The sequence below is a fragment of the Acinonyx jubatus genome, chromosome B3, assembly GCF_027475565.1.
Source record: "Acinonyx jubatus isolate Ajub_Pintada_27869175 chromosome B3, VMU_Ajub_asm_v1.0, whole genome shotgun sequence".
Lineage (NCBI taxonomy): Eukaryota > Metazoa > Chordata > Mammalia > Carnivora > Felidae > Acinonyx > Acinonyx jubatus.
The window spans coordinates 59,157,806-59,171,075 of NC_069386.1; the positions used below are offsets into that span (position 1 = coordinate 59,157,806).

Consider the following 13,270-nt stretch of genomic DNA (forward strand, 5'->3'; position numbering starts at 1 on the left):
TGCCTCTTTCATCAATGTTCACTGTCAACATGTGTGCCCCTGCTGTGGTATGGGCTGAAGGTGAGACCAGAAATGAGATTAGCTTCATAATATGCAAAACCTACTCAGGACTCCTATCTATGTATAATTGATGTACTTGAGCTTATAAAATGTCTACACACAGAATATAACTGTTAGGATATGCAAAAAATTAGGAACATTGGTTGCATTTAGGGAAGAGAACAATTTGGTTAAGTAGGAGGAAAATGATATTTTATACTCCTTATTTGACTTTTGAACATATAACTACTACAAAAGAGGTAAAATGCTGCTAGGAAAGGCCTGTTGTAACAAAGTGAGGATATGTATGTTTGAGTACCAGTCATTTCCTTTCTTCTTTACTTGCCTTAAATCTAGATCAAAGTAGACAAGGCTTTCTTGTTCTTTTGTATGGGTAAAAATCAGAACATTTGTATGATTTTGGAAGCATCACCAAAATTGTTTAGAGATTCTTCCTTTTGTCCTTTGAGATTAAGCTGAACAGGTCAGCTTTATTGGCTTTCAGCTTCTGTATCTTGAACTCAGTTCAGCAGGGTTTATTTGATCTAGTTTGTTGTGATTCTATACACAGGCATACCTTGTCATATTGCGCATTGCCTTATTGCACTTTGCGGATACCGCATTTTTTTACAAATTGAAGGTTTGTGGCAACCCTGCGTCAAGGAAGTCTGCCAGTGCCATTTTTCCCACAGCATTTGCTCACTTCATGTTTGTGTCACATTTTGATTATTCTTGCAATATTTCAAACTTTTTCATCATTATTATATTTGTTAGGGTGATCTGTGATGATTGATTATGACTGGCTGAAAGGCCAGATGATGGTTCGCAGTTTTTAGCAATAAAATATTTTTTAATTAAGGTATGTACATTTTTGTTTTCGGCATAATTCTGTTGCACACTAAATAGACTACAAATAGTAGAAGCGTAACTTTAATAATCACTGGGAAGCCAAAAATTCACTTGACTTGCTTCATTGCAATACTTGCTTTATTGTGGTGGTCTAGAACTGAACTGGTATGCCTGTAAATGGGGTGCTACTTCCCACGTAGTTGTTTTTTTGCATTTTTAAAAAATCACGTATTAATTTATCTAGATGGTGCTGTAATACCAGGTAAGAATAATGTGCTTACTAAATGTATTGTTATTCTCTTGCAGATCCTGCAGAAGGAGAATACAGTGCACTCTGTAGCTATCTATCTTTACCCACAAATTTGTTCCTGCTTTTCCAGGAATATTGGGATACTGTAAGACCCCTCCTCCAGAGGTACTATGAGGGCAAAATGTGACTGTTGGGTTATTATACTGTTGTGTTCCTAATTCACACACTCAAGGAATTGGAGACAAGTCCAGCAGCCATGGGCAGCTGGAATTTCCTCTTGTCCCACCATAATTACCGTTCCTTGTACTACTCTTCCCTAAAGCTGCCGTTTCCTATAAATCATCAGGCAGGCTGGGCAGCAGGGGGAGGTGGTCATGTTGTCAGCAGCCACATAGTCACAACTAAATATCAAAAGAAACAAAATTGGGGCTCTGTCTAAAACAGTAGCATATCTCACATGGTAGCACACATCTCAGGAGGGTGCCTGAGGGGGATTAAAAAAGTCATTTGGTGAATCAAAATGTATCAGTTAAATTTCTCTGAGAGAGGTGGGTCTTTTTTTGAGAAAAACTTTCTTTCTACCTCATCATTTCTGGCCCTCCTGATCACTGTCTACCCTCCTAACCTCTAGTGTCCTTCCCTATCTTTGCTTCCACAATTTCCATCTTTTTTTTTTTTTTTTTTGAGATATAATTGACATGTAGCATTGTTTTAATAATTAATTCTTACTGTTACTCTTACTTTATTTCCTCCATTACAGATTCTGACACCCAGTGTTTGGGGTGTTTGGGGAGGATGTCTTGGCCACATATCCAACAGGCATTTCTCTGACACCGGCTGGGTATCCTACAATTCACCTCAATCCTACACTGTCTACCTGGAGATAGCATCAGATCCCACAGGTTAAGGGCTCATTGCTATAGACTGGCATGCCTACATACAGACACATTTCAGACAGCTTCTACTAGCAAGTCCAAGGTTGTCACCTGTGCTCCTGACCCAATGGCTATAGAACAGAGGCTCCACTGACCCCTCCTTGGGTTCAGTTAATTTGCTAGAGCAGCTCACAGAACTCAGAGAAACATTTTACTTACTAGATCACCAGTTTACTCAGGAACAGCCAGGTGGAAGAGATGCACAGGGAAAGGGAGCCAAGATTGCATACTCCCTAAACACACCACCCTCCCCAAATCACCACATGTTCACCAATGTGGAAGTTCTCCAAATCCTGTCCTGTTGGTGATTTTGGAGGCTATATTACATAGGCATGGTTGATTAAATCAGTGGCCATTAGTGACTGATTCAACCTCCAGTCCCTCTTTCCTCCATGGTGGTTGAAGTAGCAGAGCTGAAAGTTCCAATCTTCTGTTGCATGTTTGGTTCTCCCAGTACCCAGCCCCCATTCCTAGGAGGGATCCTAAAACACACCTTTGTTGCTGTCATCACTTAGGAAATTCCCTGTGCTGGGAACTGGGTTGAAGACTAAATATACATACTTATTATTATAAATCACATGATCACACCCATGATTTCCTTTATTTTTTCAATTTTCTGCCTTTACCTTTCTCCTTTTTCTTTCATTAGTGTTTCTTTCTCCGTGTCCATGTCAGGATTTGTGTGAATGTCTGCTTGTCTCCTGCCACATTTTCTGTGCTCTCATCTCTTCTGTTAGGTTCTTTTTTGTGTATCTTCATTTCTTATGAGGGGTTCTAATCTCCAGTGTGATTAAAAATGAATTAAAACAGATCTTTAAAAATCAGCATCATGCTTTGTGTTGAGTACAATCAGAGTAGGTTATACTGACTTTACTTGTATGTTGTTGGAGTCAGTACATTTTAAACTTACTCTTCTAGGTTAATGACAAAAATTCAAACTTTGTAACAGAATGTCCTTGCACTTTGTACCATTCCTGCAGAGCCTCCCCTTATCCTCTGCTCAGAAGTACAGGGGACTGAGACTTGCAAGCCGTATTGCCTAGTCTTTCTTGTCAGTTGGCATCTGCCTGTATTCAGCCTGGGGGAGGCAGTAATAGGGTATTGGAAGCGAGGAGGAAGAGAGAAGCCTGAGTGTTCAGGCCACCTCTCTCTGCTTTGTGGGGTATCTCTGGCCAGTGACTGTAGCTCTTCTCTGGCTCTAGTTCCCATCAGCCAAGTCTCCGGTAGTTCCAGTATCCATCAGTGACCCTAGCCCCTCGTTTCTAGTAATACCACAATTTCCTTTCGTTCCTCCATCCTGGGAGAGGCGGTGGCTTCCTGTTACTGGCTAATCTTTGGGTCACCTTGTGTTTTTATCTCCTGGTTGGCTTTGCAGCCCTTCTGTCATCTTTATTACCAATTCCCGGTACTAAATTCCCTCTTCAGAATGGTTTCTGTTTTTGTAGTAAGACCTTGATTGATAAGCCCTTAAAAAAAGAAATCAATAACAGAAAGGGGACAAAATAAATAGGCAGACACAAAAACAAAGAGAAGGAAAGCAAAGGAGCAAGATTGTAGAAGTCTAGTGGAGGGAACATGGAAAGAAAGGACAGATTTGGAGAGGGTGGCTCACTCATGAACACTATGCTGAAGTTTTGATGACCTGTTTGCTTTTCTCTTGGCTCTCCATATAGGTGGTGTGCAGATCCTGCCTTACTAAACTGTTTGAAGCAGAAAAGCACCATAGTCAGGTTGGTTTTACTTCTTAGTCCTTTCCTACAGGTTGTGTTTCCAAAAATAGTTGGTTTGCTGAATATGATTTCTAGTCTGTCTTCTTCATTCTTACTCAGTACATTGTTTCCTGCGTTTCTCTTAGGTCTTTGCCAGAATTCAGATTCTTCCTGCAATTGATTTTTTTCTTGGAGGGACTGTCCTTTCCCTCTTAAATTGTTTAACTCCACCAGCTCCTCTTTCTTAAACGTGTACATGCATATTAAAAGGCACAGGAGGAGATGGCATCTTGGAGCTGCTGGTATATTACAATCAGAGGGTAGTGACAGTATTCCTGTACAACATTTTTTTCCTTTTGAGAATAGAGTAAGATATAAATAGAACTATTCCCTTTACCCCTTCCCTTCCTATCTTTATACTTAGAGACTACCCAACAAAATTTTCTTCAGCCCTCCTGTGTTCTTTAAGTTATGGCTCAGTCATAATCCACCTCTTCCTCAAGGACCAATTCAAATCTGACCTCATCCCACAAGTCTCTCCTAATACACCCTCTCATATGTGTGTGTGCATGCGTACCTGCCAGCACCATAAAGCACTCAACAATAAGTTCAATAAGGCCAGATTGCATGCTTGTTTTCTTTGTATCCCACCAGGGCCTGCTTTATGTTATATGTGTCTAATTTTTATTCAAATGGAATTGCTTCAGTAAACAAGCAGAGTAATTGAACCCTAGCCTTAAATGCTAACATCAGTAGTACCATTTTTCCATGGCCAAAGCAAACATTGTGACACAAAGTGCATATGCCACCTTCTATTCTCATCTTTTCTCACTCTTTCAAATTCTTTAGCCTTCACTGTAAATGTGCATATGCTGCCTACCCCTTAACCCCACTTTAGTGGTTTAGAGATTATAGAGCAGCTTTTATAACTTAGATAGAGTAGTATTCTCATCACCAAGAAAAGAAAGAGTAGAGAGAAAAGTTTAAAAGATGAGTACATATTTTAGGACTGTTAATCTCACACAATTTTTCCTTTATTTCAGTTCATTATGTGCCTTTTATTTATTTTATTTTAAAAAATTTTTTTAACATTTATTCATTTTTGAGAGACAGAGTATGAGCAGGGAATGGGCAGAGAAAGAGGGAGACACAGAATCTGAAGCAGACTCCACACTCTGAGCTGTCAGCACAGAGCCCGACGTGGGGCTTGAACTCACGAACTGCAAGATCATGACCTGAGCCAAAGTCCGACGCTCAACTGACTGAGCCACCCAGGCGCACCTCATGTGCCTTTTAGACACCTACTATTTCCCCAGCATGGTTCTAAAATACTTGGGGAGAATTAAAAGACCTAACACATACAGCTTTTTGGTCATGGGTAATTTATAATCAAATTATGTACATAAACTAAAAACATAAAGTGTAATAGTATATGGAATGTACTGTTAATGCTATAGAAATTTAAACAGTAGAAGATTTTTAATGATGCCAGGTTACTCTTGGAGAAGATAATTTTTAGCTGAACATAGAAGGAATTACAGAATTTAAGTTGATTGTGGTTTGAGGATAGAATGTCCATGTTATTCAGATACTCTTCTTCATGGCATTCATGCAAGGCTTTTATCATATTATATTGTAAGAATGAATAACATTTACAGACATGTATCAAGTACTAAGTACATTATGTTCCACTTCAGTATCTTATTGAGTCCTCAACAGCTCTATGAGTTTTCTTGATTCTATTATTTATATTTGACATTTCTTAAATCAGCATGAGTCTTTTATATTTCTTCCCCCCACCTCAAAAATTTATTATTAAATTGATAGTGTGCCTTATGACTGAGAAAGTATCATATATTCATCCTCTAGTTTACAGACCATGAAATACAGGCTTGGGTTCAGTGACTTGTTAGATACTAGAGAATTTAGGATTTGTAGCTGCGTCTGATTACAAAGCCTGTGTATCCTTAACAACTTTTTTATGTTACCTTCCTAGCCATTATGGAAATCTAGCTAGAACAATTTAGTCTTCAGGAATAGTGGAGGTTGAGTTTGGAAAGGAAACCAGCTGATGAAAGATTTGGAATTCTAGGCTCAGATGCTTGGATTTAATGTTGTCAACAGGGGGAATTACTATGGGGTGCAAGTATGGGTTCTTTTGTTATTTTTAAGACATTCTTCCTTCTGTTACTTAGTTGGTTTTTGACATGGGTTTATTTACTCTTAAGTAAAATTGTCATTTAAATTATATTTCTAGATACCCTAGAAAAAGAAATAGTTTGATAGAGCTACCTGATGACTATAGCTGCCTCCTAAATCAAGCTTCTCATTTCAGGTAAGAAGAAATATTTTTTTTAAAAATTTTAAGCTTGTAATTGGTATGCACCACCACTAGCTAACTTTTTAAAAATTGACCACTTAGCATCTTTTATAACAGTGATTGCTGATTTCTTTTTTATTATTGAGGTGAGATCCACAAAACATACAGTTAATGATGACAAAGTATACAATTCAATACAATTTAGTGTCTGCACAATGTTGTGCAACCACCACCTCTCTCTAGTTTGAAAACTTTTTCATCATCCCAGAGAAACACCTTGTATCCACTAAGTAATCACACCCCATTTTCCTCTTTCCCAGTCCCCTGGTAATCAATAATCTGCTTTCTGTCTCTATGAATTTGCCTACTCTCTATATATCATATAAAAGGTATCATATGATTTTTTGTGTCTTGCTGCTTTCACATAGTGTAGTTTTTGAAGTCCATCCAAGTTGTAGCATGTATTCAGCCCTTTCTTGGCTAAATAATATTCTACTGTAGGGGTGCCTGGCTGGCTTAGTCGGTGGAATTTGAGCCCCCTGTTAGGTATAGCTATTACTTAAAAATAAAATCTTAAATATTCCATTGTATGCATATACAGAGTTTGTTTATGCATTTATCCATTGATGAGCACTTAGGTTGTTTCCCTCTTTTGATTATTATGAATAATGCTACTGTAAACATTCATGTACAAGTTTCTATGTGGGCATATATTTTCATTTTTCTTATATATATTCCTAGGAGTAGAATTATTGGGTCATTATGGTAATTCTATGTTTAACTCTTTGAGTTGCCAGTAAGCAGTTTTCCATAAATGGCTGTCCCATTTTACATTTCCATCAGCAGTGTAAGTTTTGAGAGAGAGAGCACATGAGGGGCAGAGAGGGAGAGAGAGAGACTATCAAGCAGGCTCTGCTCTGTCAGTGCACAGCTCGACATGGGGCATAAACTCATGAACCATGAGATCATGACCTGAGCTGAAATCAAGTTGGATGCTTAACCAACTGAGCCACCCAGGTGCCCTAATACACATTTTCTAAATGACCACTGATGTTGAACATCTTTTTATGTGCTTTTTGGACATTTGTGTATGTTCTTTGGAGAAATGCCTGTTCAAGCCCTTTGCCCATCTTGTAATTGGACTGTCTGTTTTGTTGTTGAGTTGTAAGATTTCTTTATACTGAAGGGGAAGGAGACTCTTCCTTTCTTCCCTCTCTGTTCCTCCCTCTCTGTTCTTCCCTCTAGTCAAATAATTAAATTGACATAAGACAGAATAATATGAGAGGGATGCCTGGGCAGCTCAGTTGGTTAAGCATTTGACTTCAGCTCGAGTCACAATCTCAGTTTATGAGTTTGAACCCTGCATCAGGCTCCATGCTGGCAGTGTGGAGCCTGCTTGGGATTCTCTCTCTCAGATTAATAGGAGAAAAACCAATTTAATTTCATATATATGGGAGATCACAGAGATACGTGACTCAAAGAAGAAACTAGGTTTATACTTTATAGTTAAAGAAACAATTATTTGTGAAGATTTGACAAAACAAAGGAGTTTACACTTAGAGTACCAAATTAATGAAGAAGTAAGAGAGTTTATATATACAGCCTTCTTGACTTTGATTTCCCTAACTTTGGCAGTAAGGGTATTTTCTATCCTTCTGGTATAGGGAGGATACCTTCACATGGGAGATTTATTTCCTGCTTTCAGGAGAACAAAAGAGGTGTCAGAGTGTCCTTTTTGCATCTGCTGTTTCTTAAGTAACTTTAATTCAAAATAATCATTATGCCAAAGCAGCATACTTTGGGGTGGCCTATTCTGTTCTCTTTCAGTCTATTCTTAATAGTTTTATAGTTTAGTTCTGTATTTAAGCTGTGGATCTGTTTTGAGTTAATTTTTGGAATAAAGCAGGAAGTCCGGCTTCATTCTTTTTTTTTTTTTTTTTTTCATGTGGTTTCCACTTATCACAGCACCATTTTTTAAGAGACTATTCTTCCCTTATTGGATAGTCTTGGCACCCACGTTGAAAATCAGTTGGTCAGTGATGTTTGGGTTTCTTTCTAAATCCTAAAGTCTGTTCCATTGGTCTCTATGTCTGTCTATCCTTATGCTAGTACCACACTTTTAAGTTACTATAGCTTTGTAAAAGAAGTTTTAAAATTGTTACATGTGAGCCTTCCAACTTTTTCTTTTTCAGTGTTGTTTTAATTATTTGGGGCCCCTTGCAGTTACATACAAATATGAGGATTGGCTTTTCCATTTCTGCAAAAAGGCAGTTAGAATTTTAATAGAGATTAAATTAATCCTATAGATTACTTTGGGGAGTATTGCCATCTTAATAACATTAAGTACTCCAGTCCATGAACATGGATGCCTTCCCATATTTAGACCTTCTTTAATTTCTTTCTGCAGTATTTTGTAGTTTCCAGTGTACAAGTCTTGCCCTCTTTGGTTAAATTTATTCCTGGATATTTTAGTATTTTGGATGCTATTGTGAATGAAATTATTTATCTTTTTTTTTAAGTTTATTTATTTATTTTGAGAGAGAGACCATGCAAGTGGGGGAGTGGCAGAGGGACAGGAAGACAGAGAATCCCAAGCAGACTCCGCACTGTCAGCATGGGGCCCAACATGGGGCTCAAACTCATGAAACCGTGAGATCATGACCTGAGCCAAAACCAAGAGTCAGACACTTAACCAACAGAGCCACCCAGGCGCCCCTGCAATTATTTTTCTTAATTTCCTTTTTGGATTGTTCCGTTGCTGGTGTATTGAAACACAGTTGATTTTTGTGTGTACCCTACAACTTACCTGGGTATCCATAGAGATTACAGTTAACATCCTAAATTTATTTTTTTTTAACATTCTAAATTTAGTTTGACTTGACAACATCATAGTTTCAGCTGCATAATTAACTGTTCCTTTCTAATTTTTTCTCCCTTCTTTATGTCGTTGAGGTCACAGATTACATTTTTATGCGTTCTGTGCATGTTAATGTAGATTTATAATGATGGTTTGTTCATTTGTCTTTTAAATAATAGAGTAAACAAAAAAAGAGGAGTCATTTTTCCAAAGTTATAATAATACTAGCTTTTATACTTACATGTGTAGTTAGTTTTACCAGTTATCTATATTTTTTTTATATGGCTGCAAGTTGCCATTGGTGTATTTCTGTTTTGGCTTGAAGGACTCCCTTTATTACTTCTTGTAAGACAGGCCTAGCAGCGATGAACTTCCTTAGCATTTGTTGGTCTGGGAATGTCTTCATTTTTCCTTTGTTTTTAAAAGATAGTTTTGGCAGATGTAGAATTCTTAGTTGACAGCTTTTTTTTCTTTGAGGACATTACATGTATCCTACTGCCTTCTAGCCTCCATGGTTTCAGCTGTTAATTTTATTGAGGATTCCTTGTATGTGATGAATTGCTTTTCTTGCTGCTTACAAGCTTCTTTCTTTGTCTCTGACTTTTGACGGCTTGATCATAATATGTCTTCTGTGTGAATCTCTTTGAATTTGTCCTATTTGTAGTTCAGTTTCACTCCTGACATGTAAATTCATGTTTTTCAACAAATTTGAGGAGTTTGGGCCATTATTTCTTCAAAAAAATATTTTTTCACTTGCTTCTCCTTCTGTGACTCTCATAATATGTGTGTATGTTGGTATGCTTGATGGTGCCCCATAAATCCCTCTGTTCCTTTTTATTCATTCTTATTTCTTTCTGCTCCTCTTCCTCAGTAATTTTAACTATCCCATCTTAAAATTCACTGATTCTTCTGCCAGCTCAGATATGCAGTTAAACCCCTTTAGTAGGTTTTTTATTTCAGCTGTTGTACTTTCCTATTTGTTTCTTTTTTTTATAATTTCTCTTTGCTGGTATTTCCTACTCTTTCATGTGTTTTCCTAATTTCCTTTAGTTCTTTGTCAATGGTTTCCATCAGCTCTTTGAACTCATTTAAGAGTTAATTTAGGATCTTTGATTATTAACAAGTGTCATGTCTGGGCTTCCTCAGGGATGATTTCTGTCAGTTTCTTTTTTTCCTGTGAATAAGCCATCATTTCTGTTGCTTTGTAAGCTTTGTGAGTTTTGGTGAGAACTGGACGTTTTGAATATTGTAATGTAGTAGCTCTGGAAATCAGATTCTACCCCCTCCCCTGGAATTGCCACTGTTACTTGATGAAGGCTGTAGTTGTCTGTTTGTTTAGTGACCAAACTGGTTTTTGCAGAGACTGTATTCCTTATTATGTGTTCACTGAAGTCTCTGTTCCAGTTTTGCTGCCATCAGCCAGTGAACTGACAGATTTCCTTAAATTTCTGGATCCAATAAGAAAAAATATAAAGAATATTCTGTCTCTTTAAGTCCCCTCTGCCATCACCACCAAGGAAGTCCCTTCAGCCCATAGAAGTTGAAACAATAGCCAGTGTGTGTGTCAGCCCCTGAGTGAACTGCCAGGAAGAAGTAAACAACCCTGAGTTTTGAGGACAACCCTCATTTTTTTGAGGGGGTGGTAGCCACTACACAAAAAGCCAAAATTTACTATAATTTACCAGCCTCTTTCTTTGTTAAGCACTCCTGTGGATGCTGCAATGATCACCTAGATTCCAAGTTCCAAAATAGTTGCTTCAGACAGTTTTTGCCAGATCAACAGTTGTATTGGTAGAGGAACCAATTCCTGGAGCTCCTTACTCCACCATCTTCTATGACATCTCTCCTCAATTTTTTTTTTTAAGCTACAGGAGCCTTTTGTGTTTTTTTAAGCACTTGAAGAATCATTTATTCATGTATCTTTACATGTACAAGTGTGGTCAACACATCCATCCACTGAAATAACCCTATTTTCAACTTCACAAACAAGTAGTTCTCTTAGAAATATCTTTTATATGTGTGTCTTTAAGCACTGTTTTATGTGCATTACAGTGAGGTGACCACATCCTCACTGAAATAACACTGAAGAACCCCCACTTTTTTTTTCCAAGCAAAATCTTATATGGAAGCCCATTATTACAGTAAAACAAATAATAGCATTGTGGCTCAGGTTTAAGCCTGATACTAGAGAGAGGAGTAAACCTCCTTAGCTTTGTGTGGCACCATGCCCCCCACCACACACACACCTCAATCAGATTTAAACCTAATGTAAAACAGTGTTTCTTAGACCTTCTTTTATCTTCCTCTTCCTTTTCACTGATTATTTTCCAAAAAAAAAATCTGGATGATAAAGACTGGTGAGAAGTAAAATACACTAGTTACATTATACTCATTACTAATATCATGTATGAATTACCCATTAGTTACCTTTGTAAGAAAATAGCATGACCTTAAATACCTTATTCTGTATGATAAAATAATATCCTATAAAGTAACAGTTTACACTTGCTAAATATGACGTAAGTTATTCAAATAGCATAAATTCATGAGCTACGTACCACCGATGTAATGTCCCTATAGAAATTCTGTTGATACCTGCCTTAACCATTGGTGTGTGAATATTTCATATTTGAATCACAATGCATCATGTCTTGGAAATAATAGGCCAAAATTCCAATAGGCCATAATTGATGCAATTATGTATCCTTGACACTCAGGTGGCATCACACCATCACCCATAGCAAATCAGATTAATAATGATGACATGAAATGAGCAGTAACTTGTAATTAGAAGGCAAGAATGTCAGCAGTCTGAAAATCAAAGCCTATTCGAGAATTCATTGCTGATGTACCAGTAACACAGCATCTTTTTCCTAAACTGCAGGGATTCCTAAGCTCAGTTAGGAGTTATGTAATATTAAGTAAGCATTGCACAGCTGCCAAACTTCTTAATAAACTTTACTTGGAGTTCTCAGAAAACACAAAGAATTCTTAAATTTTGTTTTAAGGATATCAATAATTCTAATGAACTGCCTTGGTGTGCAAAGTGACTATTTTGGTGTGCAAAGTCCTTAATCATAAGTTAAATAACTTGCTGTCATTTGAAGGGGCCAAAAATAGGGATTGCAGTGTATCATCATTTTTAGGGCTTGAAGAACCCAACGGTGGCCTACTCTGAGAATCACTACCCTACAGCATGACTGAGGAAATTCTCATATTCAGTTATAACCCCTGCTTTGAACCCTGAAGCCAGGGAGTTTAACTGGCCCAGCAGGACCTTGGGCAGCCCATTCTCCAGTCTCTGTTACTAGATAGAACTCACCTTGGTATTAGCTACCTTGCTGCTTGTCTCATGCAGGTTAAGTTCAGCCACCTAAAGAAATGGTTGCATCATTTACCTCCCAGCCCTCAAAAAATTAGCTAGGTGATGTCAGAGATTGCATCCAGCTCTAAATTCAGTGATTCCCCTAATCTTAGGGCTGTATTGCTACCACAGAATCCCAGTGAATAAGTATTATCTTCCTGGCATTAAAGAGTATCACTGTTCGCTCTTAGGAGGATGTGAGAAAAGTGTTAGTCATTAATCACAGTGAAGATCCCCCTGGATGATATTACTACTTACTGGTTTCAAGTAAAAATGAAAGTAAATCTGATGATCTCCTCCAGTTTTATTGTCACCATCAGTTTCTGTTAAGACTGAGCCATTTGGGGGCACCTGGATGGCTCAGTCGGTTAAGTGTCCCACTCTTGATTTTGGCTCTGGTCATGGTCTCACTGTCATGAGATTGAGCCCTGTGTCAGGCTCCACGTGGAGCCTGATTGAGATTCTCTCTCCCACTCTCCCCACCCCCACTTGTATTCTCTACCCACATTCAACAAAATGGATGGGAAATGTGTCTGAACCCTTGCTGCACATCATGATAAAACAAAAAAATTTGGGGGCACCTGAGTGGCTCAGTCAGTTAAGTATCTGGCTTTGACTAAGGTCATGATCTCACAGTTCATGGGTTTGAGCCCCACATCAGGCTCTGTGCTGACAGCTACAGATCTGAAGCCTGATTTGAATTCTGTGTCTCCCTCTCTCTGCCCCCTCCCCTACTTGTGCTCTGTCTCTCTGTCTCTCTCTCACAATAGTAAACATTAAAAATTTTTTTTTTAATTGTATACCTAACAAGGTCATATTGAGGACATAAACTGTCTCTGAAAATAAGTAAATAAACCTAAAAAATAAATAAAAGACTGGGTCACATGGGTGGCTCAGTTGGTTAAGCATCTGACTTCGGCTCAGGGCATGATCTTGTGGTTCCTGAG

At 38.0% G+C, this 13,270-nt stretch overlaps 1 protein-coding gene across 1 annotated transcript in view; it reads left to right on the forward strand.

The window, feature by feature from the left end:
- The window catches only part of UBR1 (ubiquitin protein ligase E3 component n-recognin 1), a 130,707-nt gene that overhangs the window by 111,925 nt on the left and 5,512 nt on the right, over nucleotides 1–13,270 (forward strand). The window contains exons 42-44 of the mRNA XM_015064866.3: nucleotides 1,195–1,303; nucleotides 3,747–3,803; nucleotides 6,040–6,117. Coding sequence (XP_014920352.1) covers nucleotides 1,195–1,303; nucleotides 3,747–3,803; nucleotides 6,040–6,117 — 244 coding nt within the window. The remainder of the gene's footprint in view (nucleotides 1–1,194; nucleotides 1,304–3,746; nucleotides 3,804–6,039; nucleotides 6,118–13,270) is intronic.